We start from the raw sequence: 27,438 nt of genomic DNA, 5'->3' as shown, positions 1-27,438 counted from the left end.
GGAGTAGGAACAACCCTCTCACAGAGACTGGAGAAACTATTTCTGCATAATAAAGATTGTCTCATGATAAAATATCTCAATCTCAGCTTTAAGGCTGCAGGGCTCTCTAACCTTGTGATAACTGATTGCTGATAAGGACCATAAATCACACAAAATGTAGTTATTATGCTAGTAATTATATTAGATTTAGCAAATAACTCTAAGTCTCTGCATGCAGTGAATTATACACAAGCGTTACCTGTTATCCAAAACACCGTACAATAACAAAGATTATCTAAAACATGGGTGATAATCTTATTTTGACTCTCATATGTGCAGTTTACATTCACTCTTATTAGACTTGATGACAGAATGAATTTAACTGTCATCAATCATCACCGTTTTTATTATATCATGAGCCACTTTGTTATGCACAAATATGAGATAAGGAGAGATGAATTACTTACAGCGAGTGTTCCTGTATTCAGAGTATTCAGAGGATGCAAAGGTCAAGAAAGTCTCACCGGTTTATAGGAGGAACTTTGGTCTATTGCTTCAGGTGAACTGAAGTCAAACTTCCCTTTTCATTCCAAAACGTAGAGCGGACTGCAAAAGGAGACATCATGATCAGGTAAGAGGAGTAACACTTACTTTAAAATGGTTTCTGACTTCAGATCAAAATGACCTGGTTTTCATGGTAAACAGAGTAGAGACTGTACATTAAAGTTACAGTTTGTTTCTTTGATTGAGCAAGGATCTATTGTGTGGTCTCACGTTGAAGTTTGAAATGTGGACATTAATCCTGAGTCTTTCCACTTCTAGGTTTTCTCTACTAGTCTGTGTTTCTCTGATATTTGGCATTGCAGCAAAGCCATACAAACCCAGGGTATGTTCACTTCTGGCTGTACACTGTAAATTTGTATCACATGATTAATTGTGCCTGATCATTTTAAATTGACAAACATTGTTGGTATGGTTGCTGACGTCTATTGACGCCCTACAACAGTCATGTAACATTTGTACTCGTTTCTCAGACTAAACTTACAGTTGAGGCCTTCCAGGACACTGTTATGTAAGTTTTAATTTCCTTTAACTAACACGAAAGTGAATGATTTTCTCTCAGGAATTGTAGACTGAGATTGTGTGATATTTTCAGGTCCATAGATGACAATGGAAAAATGTCCTGGGCAGTGGAGGTGGAGCCTCCGGAGGACTTGGATGAGACTGACTTCGACATCGACCCCAGTATGTTGATTTGGAAAAGCATGATGGGCAAGCAGCAGGACAAACCACCCCTGATGGCTGAAAAAGACTTTGACAAGCTGAACCATCCCTCCATGGCTGATCTCCTCAGAGACGTGCATCCAGCTGCTGACATCCAGGCAGAGCTCACACAGGAAGAACCCCGCAAGTACGCTGAACCGGAGGAGGACAGAGACGAAGTCGACCACCCTGTTTTCAGCGAAGCGGAAGAGGAACCTGAGGAGATCAGTGAAGAAGCCTACAACCAAGCCAGAGAGGCGTTGGAGAGATATCTGGCTCCACTGACGGCTGAATACAGAAGACGCTCTGAGCCTGAGAGGGATGAAGACGACCTCTATCACCACCACGACCAGCCTTCACCTGTGCAGATGGAGCTGCTGCAGCGTGAGGTCAGGGAAGGAAGAGAGGTCAGAGTTCACCTTCAACCAGAGGAGGACATGGACGACCTGTACCACAGAGACCTCCTGCAGCCCGTCCCTTACCAAGATGCTGCCGCCGCCGCTCCTGTTGATTTGCCATCAGAGAGGAAGCACAGTGAACCAGAGGAAGATCTGGATGCTCTGTACCACCAGTGATCCTTCAGTAACCATACACAACCTGTGGAGATCATTTTCATTTCAGATCAGACACAGCTCATACACTGCAGCAGCAGCAGGAAAATTAATCATGAGCTTATTTTGCCTCATTAAAATTGTCTTTGTATCCAAAGAATGATCCAAATGCCACTGTCATCTATATGTATCTTGATGATAAAGACACAAACACACTCAAAGACCTTCTGTCCTTCATTTATTGACATGCAGGTTCAACACCAAAGATATTTACAAAAGTACAAACTCATTTCTGCTCCATGTAAGCTAAAGATTTTTCGAAAACGTATTTTACTCATTAACAAACATAAATTGTTGTTCATGCCAAGATATTAATCTTTCCTTGATTTTTACTTGAAAGATTTGACATCATGAGATCAAGACTATTTTAACATGTGCGCATCACTGTAGCAGCTCTGCAGGAATCACCCCCTTCTTCAGTATCAAGTTACCGTAAAGAGCCGTTTCCCTGTGTAGACAGAGCAGAGGAATACATTCAAATTGAGCATTTGTTTATTTTTATATTATTTCCCAAATAATAGTATGACTCCAGGTTTCGACTTTTACAAATGAAGAAATCTGTGCTCTTGTACACATTAACCCACAATACACACCCTGTTGCGACGACTGCATAGGCTTTCTTGGCTCTTTCATAGAAAACAAACCTTTCCACCCTCTCGAGAGGAGCCTGTATGTTGACAGAAATCAACACACAGTGATTCAAAATTCAATGGGATGCACAGTTATATTGTGCTGCCTATAACTGTTTCACTCAGAGGTGTTTTACCTGAGAGCCGGCCTGGTCCAGGAGCTGTGTGTACGTGTCCCACACAGGAACAGCTAAACATCTCTGTTTGTCACTGTCTACCAGATCCATGACTGCAGCCTGTGGAGACATATTACCACAGACTTAAGAGTGTTGTACTGTTTCCATATAAAAAAAGACACTAGTCTGCTGGCTGTGGCTTTTTTTTTTTTTTAGATGTGAGGGTGCTCTACCGGAGAGGGGACATAGGTATCCAGAGGCAACAGCTTCAAAATGGCCTCCAAAAGTTGTGGGATTCCCACACCTACATTAAATTCAGGCACAGTTGAAACAACAGCTCCAATACAGGATTTTATTTTCACAGATGTGTGTGTGTTTACATTGTACACAAGTAGGCTACATACCATCCGCTCTTATCTCTTTCGGGCCATGGGTACAAATAGAAGATGTTGGAAAATTTGCATCAGCAAGAACTGAAAAAAGGAAAAAACCACACAGTCTATATGGTGAGAAGTAAACAAACTGACTGAATGAACCACAACGGGTTAAATTTGTGGACTTTGACAGTGTAGCTACAATTGAGAAGTGCCTCCTGCTCTGTAGGTGATAGCTTGGACCTGGAAAGGCAGGCGACCTGTGTGTCCGTGGTTATGTATTGTATATCATACCTAGCTCATCCCCGTGGCCCATTTTAGCGAGAGCATAGAGCAGCTCAGGAGATAACACAGAGGGGATTCCTCTCAGGACGACCATACCAGCAGCTGCGGTAGCAACACCACCACCGAAGAGTGTTTAAGCGGAGTGAGAGCAGTCAGTCACTCCAGTCGACTTCCGCCTTCGTTTCGCTCCGCCAAAAAAAAAAAAGCGAGCCGATATGCCTGTAAAATAGTTTGTAAAATACGTTTATGAGGAAGCGACTGTCGCGTGTGAATCACTGTGATGTTTCCTGTTGGCCGTGAAGCCGATTATCTGGGCTGTTATCTTCCGAACGGAGTTTTTCTGCGCTGTTGTATCTATCTTGATTCAACACCGTCGTCTTTATGAGGCTCGTCACGTGATCCGGGCCTAATTTAATTGGCTAGAGGCGCTATACGTCAAGTCCCTTTCAAAGACTTGTGATTTAAATACTGCAGGCTTAAACGCATCCACCTGTTTCCAACATTATTAGCTACATTCAATTATTATCTATTTTTATTTTTGGGCGTTTAAATTGTGGAGTTGGCTTGTAACGAAAAAAAGACATGCCAAATGTGTTAGCTGCATGCTTTATTGCACATAGAATAAAATGAAAAGAAAAAAGGAAGAAACACAATTACAATGTGGAGTCACCTTTACAAAAAGTATAATGGCTAAAGATATGGACTGGGGCAGTGTCATTAGGAGGTTACGACAAGCTGCATAGTTGGTTAATCTTCGGCCTATGTTATTTCTGACACCCTTGGGTGGGCATAATTCAAAGCAGACACCCCTGGTGAACGTGTTATTTCGACGTACGGTCGCCGGTGCCAAGAATGTGAGATAATGAAAATATTTGTCAGATGAAAACCACACTCCACCCGGCACTGTTTCATCCGAGCCAGAAGAAACTCTCAGCTGGATGGCAGAAAAAATGCTGAGGAATCCTTTCCATGACCGCAGATCCCGGTTGTGTGTAAGAAAAAAGTCAAGGCATCTGCATATAAAAAAGGCTTTTATAAAAGTCAAGTCACAGTGTAGCGTTGCGGGCTTGTGGCCCTGGCCTGTATACTTGAATTTACAATCCTCATTCAGCTGCTGTTAATAATGGACGGGAGAAATATGCAGCCACTTTATTGCAAATATTTTCTATACGTGCTCAAAGGATTTTTGCATTCCAGCCCTGCATTTTATTCCCACTTTATCCGTGTAATATCCCCCCATATATCTAGCGCCAATGTGCCGTTTGTGATTTCTTTAATTGTGCAGGAAGACATCCTCAACATCACACTGCAAAAACCTATTTTCATAGGAAGCCATAGTTTTATTGTTAATTTCTTGGAGCCAATGGAAAATGGTTGGTGTTAAAATAATGAATTGGATGAAAACGCATAGATAGAGGCAGAGAGTCAGTGTAGTTCAGCAATCTGAGAGAGATTTTTTTGGAGAGGGGTGGGAGGCTGCAGGAGAAAAGGCCCTCGCAGGAGCCAGGCCTGTCTGCCGGACTCAAAGACCCTTTCTCCCTCTCTGGACTCACGCTGCTCCTCCTTTATCTGGCCTGCTTTAAATGAGTTTATCACGCTATGAGGGTCTGCGCTGCCAAAATGTAACGTTTTGCCCCCTTTGTCTGTGAGGAGAGCCTCAATTGAGTCTACATTTATTATTTTGACCTTTCGGTAGCCTCAAAAAGGAGCTTCTTTTCGGAGCCTCTCTGCTGACTTTTGTGCTTCCCCGCGGACTGAGGGGACGAGTTTTTTTCTTCTTCTCTCTCCTCCCTTTTAAAGTTTTGTTCCAGGGGGTTGACAAGAAAGCAAAGCTCCAGGGGAATATTGAATGAAAATAAAAATCAATTAGGCCATGGCCTTGTGGAGATATGGGGCACCGCCGTGTGAAGATCACACAGAGAAAAAGGTGCCTCGCGATGATTGGAGCGGCAGAAGAAAGCGCACACTAACCACATTTGTTCTGCTGTTTTCAAAATTATAGTTATACCGAATATTTTAAGCCAATAGGTGATGAGCAGGACCTGACATACGGATCAGTGTGAATCACGTCTGTTTTTTAATACAATGAAATACAACATATTTATTTTTACTGAATCAAATCAGCCTCAGTGACATTCACTTTATCTCTATAGTCATTAATTAATATCGAGTTTAAGTCTGTACTGTGACGAGAATTGGCCGTAGTATTATTTATAGACTTACAAATCAATAGAGACACTGGTATTTTTTAATACAATTACAAAACGTAGCCTAATATTGAAGGGAACATATTGACCCTATACATTCTACTTATTTTTCTTTTTTAACATGATCTGACTTGACATTGTATCTGTCACTTTAAAGAGTTGCACCAAATCAGACTAAAAACCACCGTGCACATCTCGACGTATCAGGCCCCTTGAAGTTATTGTCAATGTCCAGTTTCTATGCTTTTACGGTATGTAGGTAACGATACGAGACAAGCGCGCCCTCTAGTGATGTAAATTAGACACTGGCTGGAAGAGGCTGAACTAATTTTGTTTCAGCTGTACTGAATTTCTTGTACCTTTCAAAAGATACCTGACTATTTGTGTTGAAAGAGGCAAATGTGAATTACATGTAGTCATAGTGTACCATTGTGGGTTGATTGCAGCACTGGAAACCAGTCTAGAGATTTATTTGTAAAATTTACACAGGAAAAAAAACTGCTTTCAAATCGCAGATAAACATTAGACGGTGAAAATGAATAAGGCAAAGTCTGTAGAAGTCATCGGGGCTGATTGCTCCCGTTGCACACAGACTATAGCATGTTATTTATTAAATGGTATTCACATACAAACCCACAGCACTCCTGCACCATCACTGCACCAGATTTTGACACTGAGCCTCAGCAGGCAGGGCTTCGCTGTGATAAGACACTCTTGTGCACTCAATCACTCAGTGCCAGATGATAACCTAAACCAGCGTTTTATGTCCCGATACCATCAGGATTTCTGCATCATTCGACTTGTTGTGGATGAGGAGGAAATGTCCTGCTAATATCAGGAACTTAGTGTTCTTGGCTGAGCTCTTGATCTGCTCGTCCTCTAATTGTCCTGGAAACTGGCCTTCCTCTTCTCCACAAATGCTGTCATACCTTCTTTACGATCATCCTGCAAATAAAAACAAATCATTACTGCACTGTCAAAATCTAAGTCCCTCACCCAACTAACTCACTGTGAGATGGGCTCGTCTACTCACCGTAGCAAAGGTAGCGTGGAATAAGCGTTTTTCCAAGCGGTTGCCCTCAGCCAAAGTCAGTTCAAAAGCTGCGGTCACACAGAGCAACCAGTCAGACTACACTGAAGCATGTTCAACTTTTGAAAAACGAGCAGAAACAAACTTTACTCACCTGCGTTGACAGCCTCTTTAGCCATGGCAGAGACCAGTTTAGAGTTGGCAGCAATTTTTTCCCCACATTTCACAGCTTCAGACACCAACTGGTCAACTGGATAGATTTTACTCACCAAACCTGGGAAACAATAACAGAAAGAGTAAATAACATATGTCTGGAAAGAGTAAAGAAAGAGTAAATAACATGTCTGGCTCTGCTAAACCTTCTCTTCGTGTAAAAATACTTCATTATAAGAAAAAGTAATTCATTCTAAAGTAGTACTGACTGACATATCATCATTACATTGTCATCACTTTTTGATACAGTGTTGTTGATACATCAAAGAAATCTAATCCATTGTTAATGCATGACAAGTTTATCATATACATGTAAAAACCTCATGTGCAAATAAGGTGACAAATAATTACACCTGTCAAATAAATGCAGAGGAATAAGTACAATATGTGTTTCTGAATAGTAGTGGAGTTGAAATATAAAGTAGTATACAATGGTATTACTCAAGTAAAGGACAACTTGTATTTGACAACAATACAGTGGGAAAAATAAGTATTTGATACCCTGCTGATTGTTACCCTTATTTCACTTGATCAATGTAAATTCATAACCTTTATGCTGATATCATTTCTAGATTTTTTTGTTGATATTCTGTCTCTCTGTTAAAATAAACTTACCATAAAAACTACAGACTGTCCATTTCTTTGTGGTGGAACAAACTTACAAAATCAGCAGGGGATCAAATACTGTATAATCCCCACTGTATATGTATAAATGTACTTTCTAACACTGCTGTTACCTGACTGCATGGCTACTTGAGCATTGATCTTGTCTCCTGTTAGGACCAATTCCATCGCCAGGGACTTCCCCACTGCACGAGTCAGGCGCTGGGTGCCACCCGCCCCTGCAGACAGACAGACAGACGACATGAGCAGCCGCTCCAAGAGCAACAATCTGGTAACTTAAGTAAGAGGAAGTAAAGTCTGAACGGATGAGGAAAGTAGAGAGAACCAAGTCTTTACCTGGAATGGTCCCCAGCAGGATCTCTGGTTGGCCGAACTGCGCCTTCTCTCCAGCGTAGATGATGTCACACATCATGGCGAGCTCACAGCCTCCACCCAGCTGAAACCATAGAAGGTAGTAGAAGGAAGTGAATGAAGTTTCTATTCATTGTTTTTAAAAGTTTCAAGGAAAAATACACACAAATTATGAGGAAATATATTCCAATTCTGGTTGCAACTTGAGTCTGTGTTTGTTTGCTTTGACAGGTTCACTTCAACAAAATATCTGTATATTGTTTTTCTTTCATCTTAATTAAATTAATACAATAAATGATTAAAAAAAAGACACTTACAGCAAACCCATTAACAGCTGCGATCACAGGCTTCTTCACTGTGGACACTCTGTTCCAGTGAGCCAGGAAGTTTCCTCCGTAACACTCCTGGAAGGTTCGATTCTGCATCTCTTTAATGTCCGCCCCCGCTGGAAAACACAAGTCAGACTTACTGCTGATGTATCACTGTGAACGGTGTATCGTTACATCGTCTGTTCCCAGCTCCGAGGAGGCACAATGCAAAACACCAGCACAGAAAAAACACACTTGGTTGGTTCCCTCACCAGCAAAAGCCCTGTCACTGCCTGTGATGACGACAGCTCCGACGTCGCCGTCAGCCTCGAAGGCGTCCAGGGCCTGTCCCACCTCCCTCATCAGCCCGTCACACAGAGCGTTCAGAGCTTTGGGCCGGTTCAGCTGGATGAAACCCACGTTGCTCTTCTCACCTCGCTTCTCCACCAAGATGTACTCATACTGACCACCTGCATGAAGAGCAAACAAACACTGATAAGAGGAGACTTTAATACACTTAGAATCGAAGGCTTTGATTTCTGCTGACTCTCCAGACCTTTGCAATTCAAAAAAAGAACAGAAAAGCTATGTCCCTGACATGATTTATTAACATTAGATTTTTCATGTCACTGAAAAAGGAAAAGGATTAACCCTGGAAAAATTACTAATTCACTAAAGTTAATTTAGGCCTTTGATTTACTGTAGTTGCCAGTGGTTAAAGTAGGCTACTTGATTCATGTAGTTACTTAATCAATGTAGAAAGTAAGTGAGGTTCTGTCCAATAAAAACATCTAACATGTTGCGAAATCATGTAACTATCTGGTCACCTGCACTTCATAGTCCCGGCCTCCTGTTAATCATTCATGAAAGGTGACAACCTTGTGCCAAGGCCTTAGAGAAACCTTGGAGGGCCCTGATACATCTTGTGGAGAAAAGTTACAAAATAAACTCATGTTTGCAGGAAACACAGATTTATGTATGTTTGGCCTTTAAGAGAAAATCCACCCCAAAACAGAATTTACTCCAAGCTATTCCCATTACTGTGTAAAACCACAAACAACTGTCACTGTAAATCAAATCACACTGACTGTATAATGTATAATTAGTAAAAACAAACAAACATAGTAAATACTAATCAAACTTTCCTCAATCATGCCTCCTTCTCAAGGTTTTTAGATGAAGACAGCAAACTTAGATGCTGCATTTTGGGTTGCATGATTAATTTCTGTAGGAAGGTTCTTCTTTTTTTTAATCTTGTTTGCAATGCATAAATAAATCATACGATTGTACAGAGATGACCCCTGTAAATTCCACTTTAGGGTGGAATTTCTCTTTACACAGCACTGATATCGAAACGAACAACGTGTTAAAAAATGATTTGTCATTAGAGTGCAGCAGCAGTGCTGATAAAACAACAGTCTATGGTTTGGACAGAGTGAAGTTAGTTAGCTGCTGCTGCTGACTGCTGCACATGCGTCGCGGTGCGTGTCGCAGGTTTCTTGACATTGTGGCAGCAGCAGCAGCGGACTGACCCCGGGTTGTGTCTGAGTCTGAACACCGACCTGAGCTGTAGAGGCGGGCGGCGGACAGGACGGCCGGGGCCCGGCAGGGCTTCAGCAGCGAGGCGGCGCTTCTGCAGAGGAAAGCCATGACAGCGACGACGGCGACGACAGACTGTTGTTGTCAATGAACTTGCTCCTGGATCTCGGGCTGCTTCTTCCTCCTGCGTCTTCTTCTCTGTTGGTGTTTTTTCATTAGGAGGCATGTAGCGCCCCCTGGTGTCTGGGAAGGGCAGACCAGGGGGAATTGCCTTAAAAAAAACGTATTTATTTAACTAGCCTAAGTACAATTTTGCTCCATTCACTTATTTATAGGGGCTACATGACTTTCGCATTATATTCATTTATTTATTTTATGTTTTATTTAGTTCATTCCGGGGATATTATCAAAAGGTTAAATATATGTGGACGTATGAAATATTCTAATATCATATAATTTTCTCTGATATCCTACACTGTTATTGAAAAATTTGGTTGGTCTGGTTAATATTCATCCTTGTTAAATCGACACAATTAGCATAATATTATCTAAGTAGCGTTATGCTGAAATACCTGGCGTTAAATATGAAGAGCAAATGGATCTTCCAGCCTACAAATGGATCTTCCAGCCTACACCCCCCAAACAACCAAAATAAATATAACACTAACTATGAGTTGAAATATGAAGGAAATAAGTAAATGCAGATGAACGTTTGACAAAACGTTGTGTCGCACAAGACAAGAGAAAAACCAAACAATTTCATCATTTTATCACATAATATCACAAAAATCATCTTTGGAAAAGGCTCCCAGTCTGACTGTGACTGTTTCGTGGTATCTGATGCTCCTGTGAGACTCTGTGAGCGTGCTGCGCGCTCTCGCAGCTTTCTGCGTGAACGAGCTTTATGCATCGCCCGTGACAATCCCATCTCCATCTCCTCTCCTCCGAGTGAAAAACATAAGCAAGGATAAGAACACACGGAAATAAGGTAAGCACCGACCATTAAGGTTTACTGTTTAATATGGGCGTGGATGTGTGAGGGAACAATGCATGTGTTTTACATGGAGGGATTCCTTGAGGCTACAGCAGCGAACAGGCTGATTTATGAGACTACAGTCAGATGAACATCATCTACTTGCATTATATATGCATTAGTAAAAAACCTGTTACTGATGACATATTGTACATGCAATAACCGCAATACTGTGTATATTTCTACTGAATGACCCAGTTACTTGCCAGACCAGGCATTTCTGCTGATGGCCTGTTACCACTGGCAAACATGTCATCTTTTTCTTTTTATTCATAATCATAAATAAACCGAGCAGTTTTTCATGAAGGCTGAAAGGAAACAGCACATTTCTCTTTCTCTGCTGAGGACATTTATTTTTAAACTGACCTACTTTGATGGAGAGAGGGATGTTGCAACACTGTGTTTATGATCAGACAATATATTCAGCAACACTGAACACTACAAGGCTGCTCACGTTTGTGTAACAGTACTATAATCTGGGTTCTTCAGTTCTGTTGAGGGTGTATATATTGGTTTACACTCTGGATTTTAAACAGAATTCATCAGTGAATAGAAAATATTATATGTTTACTGCAATGTTCCCAAAATTGTCTTTACAGGATGTGGATAATTTCTCTATTTCAGACATTAAAGGTGCAGGTATCCACCACAGGTATAGTAGGCCTCAAATGTGTTTCTGCTCCATTTTCTTCCTGCACAGGCGTCAGGAATGAACCAGGTGGTTGCAACATGCTGGACTTGCCTCCTGCTCTCTGCTTTCCTGTTTGAACCTGCTCTTTCCAAGGGCGGTCGTGGAGGGTCTCGGGGCTCCTCTCGAGGATCCTCCTCCCGCAGCTCCACAGCGGGGAGTTACCGGGGAGGAGGCGCCTACGGTGGGACCCGCTCTCGCTTCAGGGTGGCGGGGCGATCTTCCCCGGTGAGGGTGGCAAGCGCAGCAGCTGCAGGGGCAGCGGTGGCGTTGACGGCGGATAAATGGTACGCCTCTGCCTACCGCCGCAGCAACGCCGACAGCTCGGAGGAAGAGCTGGATTACTACAACAGGACCAATTACTTTGATGCACTAATGTCAGGCTCAACTCAAAATGGGATTTCTCTCTCCAAGCTGGTTTCTATCACTATTGCAACATTTTCATCAAAATACGGACTCCTACTGGACACTATACTGTAGATGTTGAGGTCATTTCTCAGGATGAATTCCTGATTTGGTTTAGGCCTGAGCTTCTGCCCTGGATCTGACTATAATGTGCAGGACTGGCTAGAACCTGCACTGGGAAGACCAGTTAGAGGTGCATCACAGTGGTGGAGTGACACCACGATCACAAAAAACAAACAAAAAAAAACATCACTGTACTGTATGTTTTTACACATACGATCCTCTATACCAACAGACATTACCAGCACAGTGTTCAACATGACATCTCACCTGTCAAAAAGTGTGTCTTTGTGTAATCTACTTCAATCTGTGTGACAGAGACTGACAATTAGTTTCCTAAATCGTGATTTCTATGTAAGAAAGTGTTTGTCATAAAAATCCCAAATAGCCTTTATAAAGAGTGTAAACACAGTGCTGGCTGACAGCTTTAATTATACTGCCAAACTCAACTGTATGTTAAAAAAATAAAAGGAAGTATTTTCATAAACAGAAATGTGAGTGACCAATGACCATAAACACTGCTCTGTACAACTTAAATTCATTATTTGTATATATATATTCATCAGCCTGGACTTGCATCTGTGTGTAAAACACTCAAGTGCAGGTCACTCGACGTCATTCAACAGTTTAAGTTCAAGTTAAAACCCAAACATGTCTTTTTTTCCCCCACATTATTATTTTAGGAAGATAATTGGCACATTTTTCTTATTTGTGACCTCAACCAACATGTTATTTACGTCTTCATTCTTTCTGAAAAACCTCAAAGTATTGCTTGATTTATGGCAACAGTCATTGGGAAAACTAGACTGCATCTTCCACAATCACCTCAAATTTCTGTGTCGTTCAAACCCTTTTATAAAACCTTGAAATGTTGTGAATTTGTTTCTCAGACCTTTATGTGAACCCTGTCCTGGTTGGGAGGGACACTAGAGAACAGACTGCTGCTCTCACTGTTATTTATTCCTGTCTCTCTCTGTCCGTCATCCAAGAGGAGCTTTTAATCTGCAGTAGACACTCAGGAGCAACAGACTGTTCCATATATATAAGTGCAATCTATTATATGCTACTACAATTATGTACATGATCAATAATTTGTTATCACTGTCTTTATGCTAATAAATATCCTGTTTACACCATGTCGGATATGTGTGCCTCGTGTCTTCTAAGCAAACCTGAGAAAAATGTCAAACTGGATCAAATTAAATAATTTTATTTACAAAAGATACAGTGACTTTTTACAATTGAAGACAGACTGCATCAATTGCTGCAGACCGCAGGATGTCTTAGCCACAAGGACAGACATGGACCATATTTCCTCGATGACACTCTTTGTGGTTAAATTGAAATTCATCCAGATTGAGGACGAACTGGCTAAAATCCAGCAACAGTCTCTTGTTACCTTGATTCAAAAGGCTCAGGTCAGTCCAGCATGACTTGTCCCAGCTCTCCTTTCCTGAAGGCTCTTATGAAAGCATAGGCTGCTGCCGTGTAGTTTGGAAGAGTGACGGTGATGTTCCCTGAAGGAGAGGAGCAACAAACATTTCTATAGTAGGGCTATTCTTTAAGATGATGCCAATCAAACTGAAGAGAAATTGTGCACATTGCTTCCGAATGCAAGGATTAAATAATATGTGGTTATTTGCTTTTTGCTGTCTACCATCTTAAATTTTCCATTTCAGTTTTTTGAAAATCCAGTCTGCTTAATTATCACAGAAGTATTGGTCAAATATGTAAATATAGTGGATTATCTGGTTCAATAGCAGACATAGGTGTAATAAGTGACATTTTAGGACAGATGCATATTCGCTTTCTGTTAGAGTAGCTTATCTTAGCTTAGCTTAGCATAAAGACTGGAAACAGGGGAACACTGTCACCTTTTCACTTATTATAATGTCACAGCTTACTTGTTAATCTGTACAAAGGAAATACTTTATAGTACATCAATATAAAACGTTTTCTCAGAAAAAAAGGCTATAGCTAAAGTCTACGGGCCTCTTTTCCTCAGTCACTTAATTTTATTTCAACTAGACTTTTCCCTTTTAAATCACCATAATTAATTTGCAAACTTACCATAAGTGAAGCTAAGCTAACTGGATGCTGGCTATAGCTTCACACATACTGTGCAGAATGATACAGTTCATCTCATCTAACTCTCAACAAGAAAGTAAACAAGTCTATATTTCCCAAAGTGTCCAGTAATCCCATTAACAGATGGTGTGTCTGTAATGGGCTCTATGCACAGCTCCACCACTTCCTGAATTTAAGGCAGGTCCTTCATTTCCTGTCTTACATTATTGGACACACTGATTAATCCAGGTGTGTCTGAGTAGTCACAATGGTCAGACACACCTGGATTAATCAGTTTGTCCAATAATGTAAGACAGGAAATGAAGGACCTGCCTTAATTTCAGGAAGTGGTGGAGCTGTGCATAGAGCCCATAGTATATGTAACAGGGGTATCTGTAGGATTAGTTTTTCCTTACCCACTCCTGTTATGGCTTTGACTCGCTGGGTCTTTCCAAGTTTTACAGCGATGCGTTTGAGGACATACTGGATGTCATCACTGGGCTCTTTGAGGTTGTATTTCTCCACATAACTGCACATCAAGAAGACACGTGCAGTAAACAGTCAATGTGAAGCAAAAGGAAGGAATACACTAACCGTAACTGTAATTTAGAAAGAAAAAAATCACACCTGAAGTTTCCCAGCCTGTTTAGAGAATAGAGTAAGTAGTCAGCAATAACATCTTCACCAACCAAATGGTCCAGTATAGTTCCTGGGGACAGAGAAAAAAAAAGACAAAAAGGTCGGTTGAGCACATTAGAGAAACCTCTCATGCAAACGAGTGTGAGAGCCGCTCCACTGAACACAGCACAACAAATTTACACGTGGCGTTTACTGAATTAAAACGTTTGTTATGTTGGGTAAAAAATAAAAGACCATGTTCTGCTCACCACATAAAGCCAGCTTTATGCCTGTTTCAACACTCTCAATCTTGGGGGGCAAAACTCCTGGTGTGTCCAACAGGTACATTATGGGTCGCTCACACACCTGAAGACAAAGACAGCTACAAATATTGCACAGATACACAAATACAATGAATACAAACATGCACATGGACAAATATGTCCTTCACACCCACCTGAATTTTAGTCAGGACCGCTTTAGTTATACCAGGCTCTCCACCGACTCGAGATGCACGACCTGAGATTGGTGCATAATTACAATACTTAGTATTACACAGAGGCAATGCCCAACAACTATCAGCTATTTTCATTATGTATACCTTTCTTCAAGTTTGTTCTTCTTAATGAGTTAATAAGAGACGACTTCCCCACATTGGGCACCCCGATCACCATCAGGCAATAATTTGTATTCTGAAAGTTTGTCAAAATATTCAAAGATTCAATAATTTGTGAATCACACAGTGGTTTAAATACAAAAAACAAAGTACGGTATATAAAGTTTAAATATATGCGATATATAGGTTTGATGAGCATTGTTCATAGTTGTGTGAGGCTGTGACCTGCCTCTTATTTTTTATTTTGTGACACATTATGCAGATGTTTCTGATGTAGTATCTTATTGCAGATGTTATACAATGAGAAATGAGAAAAGATCACTGAAGTTGTTCATAAACAGCAGGAATAAAGTTTTTTTTAGTTAAGTTATTTATTCGCACAGCTGTAAATGTCTGCTGCTGAGCTATAATGTTTTGTCAGAGTTACAATGAGGTACAATATATGATTACACTGCGTGAATGTATTTACCTCATCTCTGTTAAAACGTGGTGTGTCTCCAATAATATCCATCACCATCGGCACCAACTAACAAAAGAAAAAAGAAAGGAATAACTTGCATGATCAGATTTCTATTCCACATCAGGAACAAATTTGTGAAAACAGTCATATGTGCGGATGACCTTTACCTTTTTGATATTTTCATGTCGTTGCGTTAAACTATCTGTGAAGAGAACGTTCCTCACACCATCTTTTTCCAGCTTCTTCAGGGTTTTCTGTGGAGCGTTAAATGTAAAGACATTGATAAGTCTTAGCAATTTAAAAATACTACTCACATGTGATGTGGCTAGAATAGCAGCGAGACCTTTTACCTGCTTATTGGACAAATCAGCAAGGTCCATCTTGTTGAGAATGAGCACATGTGGTCTGACATCAAGAGCCTCCTGAAACACTGGGTTTCTTCCAGAGAAGGGGATGTGGGTAATGTTAAAGAGAAATCAAACACCTCTGCAGAAAACAACAGCAGTCAAGTTCCTCCTCGACACTGTGCAAGGTGTACACATTTTACATGCCACAGTGATTCCTGACCACAGAGATGCCGGATGGATATTTGCTTAAACACATCATTCACTTTGGAATATGAAAATTTAAATCAACTGGATAGCCTGGATTATCCAACTGGTCATCAAGCCTTAACCTAGACTAGAAATACATTTAGAAATTATAATTTACATTATGGCTGTTAAAAAAAACACTACAATACAAATACTTATATGGATATATATTATTACATGATTTTACTATTTTTTTTCCCCCCAGGTAACAATCAAAACTTGAACATCACCTTTATGAGTGACACTAATGTGTAGCTTTTTTTTTTTTCACATTACATCAAGGTTGCAAACAATATTGTCCTTAGTGAGTATCAATTTATCCATTTCCCCCAAAACCCACTATTGTAACTCACTTGCTTGTGAGAAATAAGTGCTCTCTGGGTAAATGATAGAAAAATATCTGAATAAAAACAATAAGATGTCATTTTTACTGTCAGTGTAAAAACAAAGGATATTCTGGCATCGTGTATTTCTATGATGCAGTCCACACTCTTGAGGCTGGCTTTCATCTGCTTCAGACCTGTAAAACAGTCAGGTTATTCACATTTGCCCCGACCACATTACATCCAACATATTGTGGAGATAATACGGTGTGAAGCTGGTGTGAAGCTGGCGTGAAGCTGTCACCTTTAGCCATGTGTCCGGGGAACCAGTGAGCCACATCCCGTCCCCCGAAGTCAAACACGGTCCTGAACTTGTCGACATGACGGAGAGCCTGGTACAGTCTCATGGCCGCTGAACAACACTACACTTCACGTCCAACAGTGGTCATGAAAGGCGTATGTTGTTGACCAGTTGGCTACAAACTTCTTGCAGCACAGGACCAGGACATGCCGGTGTGTTACACTGTTTACATGCCGACTCGAATAATCTACCGTCAAATTATCCGTTCCGGGTCGAGACTGCTTTCATTTTCTTCTTCTTTTACAGGCTGGTGGACGCATTGTTGCCCTCCCCAGGATAGAAAATGAATTACTCTGATCACGTAAACCAAAGAAAGATATATAATATAACAAAAAAAATTCCAAACAGATATTTGACAAATATATTTGTCCATTTATTGAATGCCCGTCATAAAACAAACAGGCTGAGAATTAAATATAAGAAAAAGAGCAACATAGCAGAGACACATTCACATTGTGTTTGTTTTTGATTTTTTTTTTTATGCATTGTCTGTGCCTAGGGTTGCTTCCTACATCTAATTAAATATAGCTTTTAGAAAGTTTGCTGTATAATTTGGATAATATAGTTATTCAAACATAATGTTATACACTTTTCTTTGGTGATGTTTCACATCATTCAAAATGAATTGTAGCTAATGACAACATTTGTGCAACAGTAAAAGATAAGGCAACATATTGTGAGATACAAAGATGACAAAATTAGTAGGTAGAACCCCAAAACATGTGAAATTGGTCTTTATAAAATGTCTATAATGCTAAGGTTTAGTCATTGTTTTAACTTTTGAAATACTTCATTGTGAAATGAAATGACTGATAAATGTAATATGGTTAAGCAAATTTGTAAACAAGATGTACTTACAGGCATTTCTTTAGTTAATATTCAAAGCTGTTCCCTTTATGTGTTTATTGATAATATAATTACTATATTGAGTGCAATTGTACTTGATTGCAATGCTGTGAACTCCACAGTATAAGGTCAGCAGTATGGCACCTCATTTGTCTTAGGACAAAGTGACTGATTTACAACAGCAGCACACAAACCCTTACAATCAACCATGAGATCATAGTGTTACAAGGAGTCACAGATTGTGGACATTAATCTTATCTCATTGTTCTTCTAAAGCTTCGACTTGGTCGTCTGAGATGGACTGATGGAGGAGTAGTGAGAGATGAGCCGATCAGCTTCTCTCATCCCGCTGAGAAGAGCTCCATGGACGGTGGAGAAGTAGCTGGGATGAGTGGCTTCCCCGGCAAACAACACCTGCAGGGGCTGAAACACCAAATATTTAGAATGAGGATTCTTAAACAACGGATCGTTACCTACAGGCTCGTGCGTACACATCTGTGTTTGACTATGAACATTTAAGTACTTGTGACTGTGATCCCTTCAAGGGCAGGGGCTCGGCCATGTTCTCCAGGTCCTGCATCGAACAGCCTTTGCCGGGGTAACTGTACGACCCACACGTCCATGGATCATGAAACCACTGGGAGCGGAGGACTCTCCTCGGGGTGATGGTGGGGTTTCCTAAACGCACAGAGTAACCAGCATTAAGAGATACTTTTGAAAATATAAAAGAGGAATAATACTCAATGGAGGAGTATTGTGAATTATTTCGACTTACCTGTAAACCTGCGAATAAGTTGTGTCATGGCATGTGTGACCTCCTGCTCCGACAGCGTCTCCATGTGCTCTGACTCGTGCCCAGCAATCCATCCACACAGAACATGGCCATATCTGAGAGTTAAACCGCAAACAGGACTGATTTCTCAATACATGAACATTAAATCAATCTGCCAACTTTTATACACAACAAATACAACATAAACAAGCAAGGTACATATAGTGTGAGCATTTGTGCGCCTAATGTGGTTGCTGACCTTTCAGTAGGTTTAAGCACAGTGAAGCCAAACATCTTCTTTATCCAGGATCTCTGCACATCTGGCACCTGGTCCACCATGGCATCCTGAATCACAATGAGTGAGAGAACAGATCAGAACTGTCTTGAGTCAGACGTACAGCAAATTAATTGTGAAGTCAAAATGTTTGAGCTAATTTATAGCACATACCGGTACTTACGTGCTGTATGTGGACAATGGATGTGTACTTTTATTCACTGACTACATATCTTACCTCATCTTCCCACACAAAGTGGATGACCTCACAGTCGGCATCCCACCATGGCGAATCAAACTCCACAAAAATTTTATTATTTGTTCCAAAGCCCAGCCTCTGGACGGAGTGCAGCTTGTGTAGAGGGAGAGGGGGACTGAACAGAGTTGACTGGTGCTTCTTTAGGTAACCTGACAAAAAAAATACAGAAGCATTGATTTGTGTTGCTAAAGAATCAAACAAAAATGTAGCAATTAAGGTGTTCATAATAGACAATTATTAATTATTTGAATAGAACAGGCTTCACCCTAATCACTTTTATTGGGTCATAGAGTTTGGTGACCTCATGTGATCCTAAACATGGCTCCCACCTGATGTCAGGTCTAATTAGCTTAAGTAACATACAGTATGTGTGGATGTGTAGCAAGTACAAAAGTGCTATTTATAATATCCCCAGTTATTGAGTGATTGTTTATTGACACATATGATTCTACCTAGAGGTACGGTGACAATAACGTGATCAGCAGCGATCTTCTCCCCATCATCACACTCAACCATCACAAGGTTTTCTCTCTTCTCTGTGTTGCTCCAGTGGACACAGCGTACAGGCCGATTGTAGGTCACAACACCACTGGGGAGCTCCGACATCAAGTTTTTGATTATACCTTCATAGCCGCTGCAGGAGAAAGAGGATACTTGTAATATTTCTTTATTAAATATTCATAGGAAATAGTCATTTGTATATGTAACTAAAATTGATTGTTGTAATTATTGAATATAGTTGCTGCAGCATATGTTTGCAGTTTCGGGGTACGGACCCTGGGAATGTACAGTCCAGTCCAGGCAGAGTCTTGTAAAGGCCGTAGGCGCCCAGGCCCACCTCATCCAAGCTGTGAGTCCCGTTAACAGAGCACTCCACCTTCAACAAGGTGGTGATAGTACACAGCTGCAGAGATCTGGTGTTTGCATCCATATCTTTCCACAGCTGTGGTGCTCGTTGTTGCACCTGTGACAAAGCAAATTCTTTATTCCGGATGCAATTTATTGTCAAAAACAGCTGAAATGACCAGTATTACTATTGTGAGTCCCTGAAAGAAACGCACCTTTGACCGTATGAAATCTCCGACGCTGGCACAGGGCTCTCCTCCTTCAAGGAATTCTGAACTTTCATTCATCAGCTCAAAAAACATCTCTAGAGCAGGAAAGATGTCCTCGGGATTCAACTTCCGACCTACAAACGTCACATAACCCACAGAATACAAATAAGGAAAGAAGAACTGACATCACTTTCCTGACACAACACAGTAGGTAACCAATAACCAATCAATAACCAGACACTGGTTGCATGTGTCATTACAGAAAGCAAAGATAGCATCAACAAATTTCAGTGGCAGTTTTCCTACTAAAATTCTGGTTTCACACTTTTTATACCTGTACCTTGTTATTCCAGATTCAGAAAAAGAGCATTTGTATTATTGCCAAACACATATTACTAAGTACACACTTAGAATATTCTCTAAAGCCTGGAAGGACCATCAATGTTTAACTATGTGACTGGAATAACAGGCTGCTGTTAAACCGCTGTTATGTCTTATGACTTCTGAAATCATCAGTGCACTATTACAGTCCAGACTGAAACATCACTACTACTTTGCAGAGTAAGTGCATAGAAAACATCTGTTTCTTGTCTGCATCGTGTTATTGCCTTTCACTTCTTGTTAGATGCCTTTTGCAGTTGACTGCTACAGATAACAGGCACAATCAACCAGGGTGTATCCAAAGTACAAGCAAGCCGGTACAAATTTTACTTTCAAGCTGTAATAATCCTCCCCTGTCTTATCATGAAAGTTGGCACCAGCTGACCTGAGCTGGTGAAAACGTTGGGAACCCATGGCGGATGTCCTCCCACGTCCATGGCCTGGTTCTCTGGGGTGAGGGCCTCAGGGTCCAGGAGCCCGTACTGACGAGCCAGACAAAACACTGGGTTGCCCTCGGATGGTCCATGGATCCAGTTTGCCCCTATCTCAACAATATTATCACCTAGAGATGAAAAATATTATGAAATGTTAGAAAACACGTCAGTTTTGTTACTGAAATGCCATTGCTGCTTGAAAATAACGGGGTCATTCAAGTGGAATAACCCTTAGAAAATTATCTCTTGAATTTTATCAGTTAGTTTGATTTACAACGGACATAAACAGGTCTGGTCATAGTTGAAAAAAAAAAAAAAAAGGTGAGGAAACATTTCACAGTACTATCGTTTGGATTTAGGGATTTAAGATGCCACAATGATCAGGATCAAAACTTCTTTTTTTAACTTCGGATTATTTTTCCTTTTGTTAATCAGATCATTAAATCACTCTTGTGATGATGACACAAACAAAGCTTGAAATCAGGGCTTGTTATTTTCACATGTGGGGAAAGCCTTTGGGAGCACAAACAAATCCACACAAGATGTTATAGAAGAAGGCTGCTTTTTTCAGCATGGAAGAAAATCCTCTCTCAAGTTTTAATAAAGTTTTTGAGGTGTATACATTCATAGCCTACCTACTGTACAACACTGAACCTACAGTTACACATCTGGTAACTCACATTGAATTACTGATTATATCTTATATTGTATAGCTGCTGCAATAGGATAGGTCTTTTTTCGTCATATCTCTGATCTTTCTTTCCTTCTTCTTGGAGTAAATAATTAACAAATGACTCAGCTGCATGCAGACAAAGCTCTTTTGAGCCATTTTTTATTTCTAGAAAAACTGTCTAATTTAGCTCATATTTTCTGGTTTTCTTCTCAACTGGTAAAAACATTGCAGGTTTTCAAGTGTTTGTGAGGCAGGTCATCTAAGGACACCACCATAAACTTCAGGAAGCTGGAACTGTTTTTCACACTTCAGATTAACAGATGATGACGTTAAATGTTATTTATTTGTCGGTGGCAACAACTCCGTAGCAACAGAAACCACTAATCTACAAATCTACAAGTCTACATGAAGACTTGTAGATTAGTGGTTTCTGTTGCTACGGAGTTGACGTTTGCTATGGAAAAATATCTTATGAGGTTATCCGTTAACCAGTGACCATATGTTTAATAACCTGTGCAATTGCAAAGATCTAACTGTATAAATAGGATATATTATATTTTAGTACATTTGACAGTGGTTTCTTGCACTTTCGCCTTCTTGGGCTCTACATACCGCTACATACTCACCCCATCTTCGTGTTTTTATTCTTCCTCCGCTTCTTGCAGTCGCCTCCAGTATCCGCACATGCTGAAACCCAGCTTTAGACAGCCTCCGTGCCGCTGCTATACCTGATACACCGCAGCCTATTATAACTATGTTAGCGTTGGCACCCGATACCACCATTGTTTACACATTTACACACACTCCTTCACTAGTTGAAGCTGTCTTCTTCCTCCTCTTCTGCTTTACGGCGACGATTAAATGTCTTCCGGTTAAGAGTTTCAAAATAAAATTCGTTTCCGGAAGGTTGTTGGACGGATATTTTTTTGTCAGATTTAGGACTTACAATGGTCAGTTAAAAAAAAGATCAAAACTCTTGTTTTTTTCCGTATTGTTTCTTGTAATCTCTTATTAGTTAAAAATGTGGCACACATTACACACATTACCCACAATGCAACTTGGCCCCCTACCAGTTCAGGTGGAGATGGTTTGAAAATGAATCACAAATAAAAGGCCTCAAGCAATTATTTCAAGGGTATTGCAGGATTCCCTGAGTCAACCATGAAAAATGCAAGTTTCTTTGCAATAAACCTGAAAATAAAAACAATATTTTTTTTTTGCACCCAGAGTGTCAGTCTTTTACAGTTTTTGATCTTGTAGACATAGACTGTTGGGGGAGTAGTGAGAGATGAGGCGATCAGCCTCTCGCCATCCGCTGAGAACAGCTCCATGGACGGTGGAGTAGAAGCAGGGATGAGTGGCCTCTCCAGCAAACAACACCTGCAAGGGCTGAGACACACACAGCCAGTTAGGAGTGATATAGTCATTTTCAATTTTTGGTGTAAATTTCATGCGTTTGTGAGGGAATGCAACAAGTTCATCTGTGCACCTGTGACTGTGATCCCTTCATGGGAAGAGGCTCCATCATATTCTCTATGTCCTGTGCTGAGCATCCTACTGCTGGGTGACTGTAAGATCCACAGGTCCAGGGGTCATGGAACCACTGGGAGCGGAGGATTCGCTTCGGTGTGATGGCAGGGTTTCCTAAACACACAAAATTATTCTGATGAGAACCACCTTCAAATGACCAAGGCTCAGAAACACTTCAAACACATAGGAAAAAGAGTAGAATTAGCCAATAATACTAATATTATTATGCCAATCAAGACACCTAAACAACAGCAAACTAAGAATTTCCTCATTCAGGGAAACCACAATAAATCTTAAAACAAGTATATCACTTAATGTTATCTACTTCTCTTCCTAACTCAAATGTGCAGCTAAGCTGGATAAAGAATGACATTTTGCATGAGGAATAATAATTTAGCCTCCTCAGGTCAAATTAGTACCTTCACCTAGTTCAGTCAGTCCAACCTGTTTACAAATGCTATAGATGAATATGTGCCAAATAGGGGCGGTGCGTGGTACAGTGGTTAAAGCGGCTGCCCCATGTAGAGGCTACAGTCCCCAACGCAGGCGTCCCCGGTTCAAATCCCACGTCGGGCATTCCCCCTCTCTCTGCCTCCCCTTTTCCTGTCTATCTCACTGTGCTATCAAATAAAGGCAAAAAAGCCAAAAAATTTATACTTTTGTGTGTGTGTGTACAGTGCAGTTTGTCCAGCAGCCGGCAGCACAGCAAAAGTTTTTCTTTTTCCTAAAACAAAATGGATATGACTCTACAAATTCTGACCATGTTAGAATGATATTTAGATAATAATTATACACGACTTCAATGTTACATTGTCAAATCTACTGTCAACTTACATAAAACATAGCCTACTTTGTAGAACTATTTGCTAATTGTTTTGTATTCATATGGTCATTTGTGTCATTAAGTTTCTATGTGTGGGTGTATGATTTATTTTGCTTTTCTCACATGTCTTTCACATTCCTTGTATTTCCATTTATTTATTCTCACAACCTTGCCTTTGTAAAACAGATTGTATTTCTTAAGGAAAAAGTAAAATGGTAAAGAATTACTCTCCATTTTCCTCCATGTTAGTGATTAGGAAGCAGCTAAAGCAGCTAGAGGTTCACACTCACCTGTGAACGTCTGGACGAGCTCTGTGATGGCATCTCTGACCTCCTGCTCAGTGAGCGTCTCCATGTGTGAGGCCTCATGTCCAGCAATCCAGCCACAGAGAACATGGCTATACCTAAAGGGTTCATCACATTTAGTGAAAGGACTGCATTGCTCTCTTAATCAGTGAACCATTAATGTGATATATTACCTTTCAGAGGGTTTGAGCACAGTGAATGTTGACATCTTTCTAATCCAATATTTGCTTATATCTGACACATGGTCTGAAAAGTCCTTCTGAGGACACAAAGGGTGTAAAACAAATATTTAATGTGTGTGTGTGTGTGTGTGTGTGTGTGTGGATTTTCCAGTGATACACAACTAATAAATGATCAGGTTATTAAATCACATTATGTAAAACAAGTCTTTTCCCTATTTGGTAAGTGTGGCAGTCAAATGTTAAGTTACATTTTTTAGGATCATAGAAATGTATTAATGGGTTTAAAAATCAATAAATCAAAACTATGTATTTTACGGCTGACAAAATCAATAAATCTGAGGCCTGATATTTAAAGGTGCTAAGTTGCAAACCATCAGGAAACACTGAGATATAGTCTTTTGTACGTGTTCTTGGTTGCACTACAGACCTCATCATCCCACACCAGGTAGATGACCTCACAGTCAGCCTCCCACCACGGTGATTCAAACTCTACATATATTTTGTTGCATGTTCCAAATCCTAGTTTTTGGATGGATTGCAGCTTATGTGTTGGGAGAGGAGGACGGAACAGGGCTGAATGGTGTTTCTTAAGGTAACCTTCAAGAAGAAAAGAAAAGTTTATGCTGACATACTGTGCTTACAATAATCTTTACTGAGATGGCTTCTTCTTTAATGTCTGGTTATTGTGGTTAATCTAAATTTACATCATCTCTGATTCATGGGATGAAGAACAGTACAATATGCGAGCAGAAGGCTACCTAGCGGTACGGTGACAATAACATGGTCAGCAGTGATCTTCTCTCCATCCTCACACTCAACCGTCACAGTGTTGCCTCCGCTGCCAGTGTTGTTCCAGTGGACACAGCGCACCGGTCGATTGTAGGTCACTGAACCACTGGGGAGCTCTGACATCAAGTTTTTGATTAGACCTTCATAGCCACTGCAACACAAAGGTATAAATAAAAGTTATTTATCACAGACACAGTCATCTAATGGACTTGATATCAACCTGTCTCACTAAGAATGTGTCTCAGAACATCGTCATATCTACCACACTACCTACATGCCATAAATGCCACTGGCCACCTTTGACAAACAGTGCAGCATTATCCTAGTAGTATCACTCATGGACTAATCACTTCAGCTCTACTTATTCATGGGGTATACCACCACTTGATTGGTTGTGCTTATACTGTCTGAATATGTTTGAAATGTTGGAGCACAAACCTTGGGAATGTACAGTCCAGTCCACTTAGATCCTTGTACATACAAAATCCCGCTGGGTCCATCTCATCCATGGTATGAGTGGCACTGGCACAGCACTCCACCTTCAACATGGCACTGACTGCACATTTCAGCAGCTCCCTGGTGCTTTTGGGTTTATCGTTCCACCTCTCTGCTGTTCGCAGTCGTGCCTGCATGAAGTACCGACAAACCACACAGAGCAGACGTGTAGACATGCAACCAGACTTGTTTTACAGACTTCAGTTAGTCATCATGACCTTGAGCTTAAAATAATTCAAAAGTAAATGTACCTCTGACCGTATGAAATGCCCTATGCTGGCCCACTGTGTTTCCTCTTGATTCTTAAACTGTGACGTGTCATTCATCAGCTCATAAAACATCTCCAGAGCAGGATTCATGTCCACAGCACTTAGTCTCTCACCTGCACACAACCCACAATAGTAGGCTACATTATTAATTAACAACAACAATCAGTGCACATACACAGAGTAATAGGTAGCCTACACATCACTGGACATCATACAGTATGGTAATCCTCACATAAAAGAGTAGTACGACTGGAGGTGTAATGTGTTAAAACAGGCTGATGACCTGAATTGCTGAACCAGTTGGGTACCCAGGGAGGACGCTCATCAACGTCCATTGCCTGGTTCTCTGGAGTAAGGGCCTCTGGATCCAGGAGGCCATAGTCACGAGCCAAACAAAACACCGGGTTCTCTTCACATGGGCCATGGATATAACTTGCCCCTATCTCTGTAATGTTATTACCTGTGGAGGAAAAGAGCTCTGTGAGCTGTGTAACAAAGCTAGGGTTAGGATTTTGTTTGAGCTAAAATTAACATATACAGTGATGATTTGTTCCCTTTGTACAGTGAGAACACAACGACTTAAGAAAACACAGAAGTGAAGAAGTGGAGAAGTGTGTTTGGAGAAGTATTGTGGTGGCTGGAAATTAGGTGAGTTTATTTGGTAGTAATATCAGCCTTCAGGGTTTTTCCTGGGTTTTTTTGAGAGCAAGGTGGCAAAGGCCTGTTGGGGTGGGGGACGGGTCGGGGACATGTCCTGTGATTTTCAGCATATAGGACATTTTTTTTGTGCCCATGGAAATAAAAAATCTTCATGCCATATTAACGTTATAATAAACCAAACAACGTAGGCTACCTTATTTTCCTAACACTTCAAGTGTGTTGCCAATGTTTACAGCATATGTTGTCAAGTTGTTTTGATATTTATGGTGCCTTGCGTGTATTTTCTTTAATTGCGGTTTTGAGCTCTAAGGGCCACTGTATCTTTGTGAAAGAAATGGAGAGGGATGGGTGAGGTGGGACATATTTGTATATATTTGTATCTGACTTAAAGAGAAACTTCAGCTAGGCTATAACACTGGGCATTAGCTTGCTCACCCACTCTTCCAGTTTTTATTCGTCCTCCGCCTCTTGCAGTCGCCTCCAGGATCCGCACATGATGAAACCCAGCTTGAACGAGCCTGTGTGCCGCTGATATACCGGATATACCGCAGCCTATTACTATAACCTTTGGGTCGGGACTCCCAGACATGTTCGGTTCTCGTTAGAGGCGTTATCTCCTATAGGCACTGACTATAAACTAATGTAGAACATAACAGACAGATCCTAAGTCCACCGTGTCTTGCTACCCGACGAAGACAAAGTGCAAGTCTTTTTGCAGACTTTGGACTATAACATCCCTCCGCCTGTTCTGCATGTTGCTTCAACTGTTGCTCATATAGGCTAAGCCAGATTCAGTCCAGTTTCAGGTGGTTGATAAAGTTTGTTTCTCATATGAAGGCATGTACGTAGTTCATATGGGAGCGTTTCTGTTGCAGGTACAGTAGCTACACAGTCCGCCATAGATGACGCTGCAGTGGACAGCTGATAGGGCTGCTCTG

General features: G+C 40.8%; 6 protein-coding genes across 6 annotated transcripts; 2 read left to right on the top strand and 4 right to left on the bottom strand.

The window, feature by feature from the left end:
• Positions 1-1,030: 1,030 nt before the first annotated feature.
• On the top strand, positions 1,031-1,817 carry LOC310997766 (uncharacterized protein; the record flags this gene model as incomplete). The annotated part of the gene is made up of 2 exons (XM_083987558.1): positions 1,031-1,051; positions 1,136-1,817. Coding segments are annotated over exons 1-2 (684 nt in total). The 5' UTR covers positions 1,031-1,049.
• Positions 1,818-2,020: 203 nt separating this feature from the next.
• On the bottom strand, positions 2,021-3,407 carry fuom (fucose mutarotase). The gene is made up of 6 exons (XM_083987879.1): positions 3,267-3,407; positions 3,003-3,071; positions 2,832-2,902; positions 2,620-2,718; positions 2,447-2,520; positions 2,021-2,301 (listed from the first exon to the last, which is right to left on the bottom strand). The coding sequence occupies exons 1-6, from the start codon at positions 3,349-3,351 to the stop codon at positions 2,235-2,237; spliced, it is 465 nt and encodes a 154-aa protein (XP_083844005.1). The 5' UTR covers positions 3,352-3,407; the 3' UTR covers positions 2,021-2,234.
• A 2,511-nt stretch (positions 3,408-5,918) lies between these two features.
• echs1 (enoyl CoA hydratase, short chain, 1, mitochondrial) lies at positions 5,919-9,733 on the bottom strand. Its single transcript, XM_083988215.1, has 8 exons — positions 9,553-9,733; positions 8,263-8,460; positions 8,000-8,127; positions 7,668-7,767; positions 7,445-7,549; positions 6,649-6,768; positions 6,498-6,565; positions 5,919-6,409 (listed from the first exon to the last, which is right to left on the bottom strand). The coding sequence occupies exons 1-8, from the start codon at positions 9,638-9,640 to the stop codon at positions 6,344-6,346; spliced, it is 873 nt and encodes a 290-aa protein (XP_083844341.1). The 5' UTR covers positions 9,641-9,733; the 3' UTR covers positions 5,919-6,343.
• A 681-nt stretch (positions 9,734-10,414) lies between these two features.
• Positions 10,415-11,730, top strand: sprn (shadow of prion protein; the record flags this gene model as incomplete). The annotated part of the gene is made up of 2 exons (XM_083988311.1): positions 10,415-10,517; positions 11,263-11,730. The coding sequence occupies exon 2, from the start codon at positions 11,272-11,274 to the stop codon at positions 11,728-11,730; it is 459 nt and encodes a 152-aa protein (XP_083844437.1). The 5' UTR covers positions 10,415-10,517; positions 11,263-11,271.
• A 1,185-nt stretch (positions 11,731-12,915) lies between these two features.
• mtg1 (mitochondrial ribosome-associated GTPase 1) lies at positions 12,916-16,920 on the bottom strand. Its single transcript, XM_083988106.1, has 11 exons — positions 16,697-16,920; positions 16,525-16,589; positions 15,827-15,931; positions 15,644-15,730; positions 15,486-15,542; positions 15,002-15,092; positions 14,858-14,919; positions 14,670-14,766; positions 14,410-14,491; positions 14,199-14,311; positions 12,916-13,232 (listed from the first exon to the last, which is right to left on the bottom strand). Exons 1-11 carry the CDS (start codon positions 16,797-16,799, stop codon positions 13,135-13,137), a joined length of 960 nt encoding a protein of 319 aa, XP_083844232.1. The 5' UTR covers positions 16,800-16,920; the 3' UTR covers positions 12,916-13,134.
• A 207-nt stretch (positions 16,921-17,127) lies between these two features.
• On the bottom strand, positions 17,128-27,395 carry paox (polyamine oxidase). The gene is made up of 20 exons (XM_083987557.1): positions 26,936-27,395; positions 26,124-26,300; positions 25,823-25,953; positions 25,515-25,702; positions 25,046-25,227; positions 24,715-24,884; positions 24,279-24,364; positions 24,091-24,203; positions 22,937-23,091; positions 22,691-22,836; positions 22,074-22,222; positions 20,726-20,902; positions 19,966-20,093; positions 19,681-19,868; positions 19,357-19,538; positions 18,884-19,053; positions 18,631-18,716; positions 18,375-18,487; positions 18,123-18,277; positions 17,128-18,022 (listed from the first exon to the last, which is right to left on the bottom strand). The coding sequence occupies exons 1-20, from the start codon at positions 27,087-27,089 to the stop codon at positions 17,870-17,872; spliced, it is 3,003 nt and encodes a 1,000-aa protein (XP_083843683.1). The 5' UTR covers positions 27,090-27,395; the 3' UTR covers positions 17,128-17,869.
• Positions 27,396-27,438: the final 43 nt, after the last annotated feature.

The sequence above is a fragment of the Trachurus trachurus genome, assembly GCF_905171665.1.
Source record: "Trachurus trachurus genome assembly, chromosome: 15".
NCBI classification, from domain to species: domain Eukaryota; kingdom Metazoa; phylum Chordata; class Actinopteri; order Carangiformes; family Carangidae; genus Trachurus; species Trachurus trachurus.
This window is presented reverse-complemented; position numbering and strand designations above follow the sequence as displayed.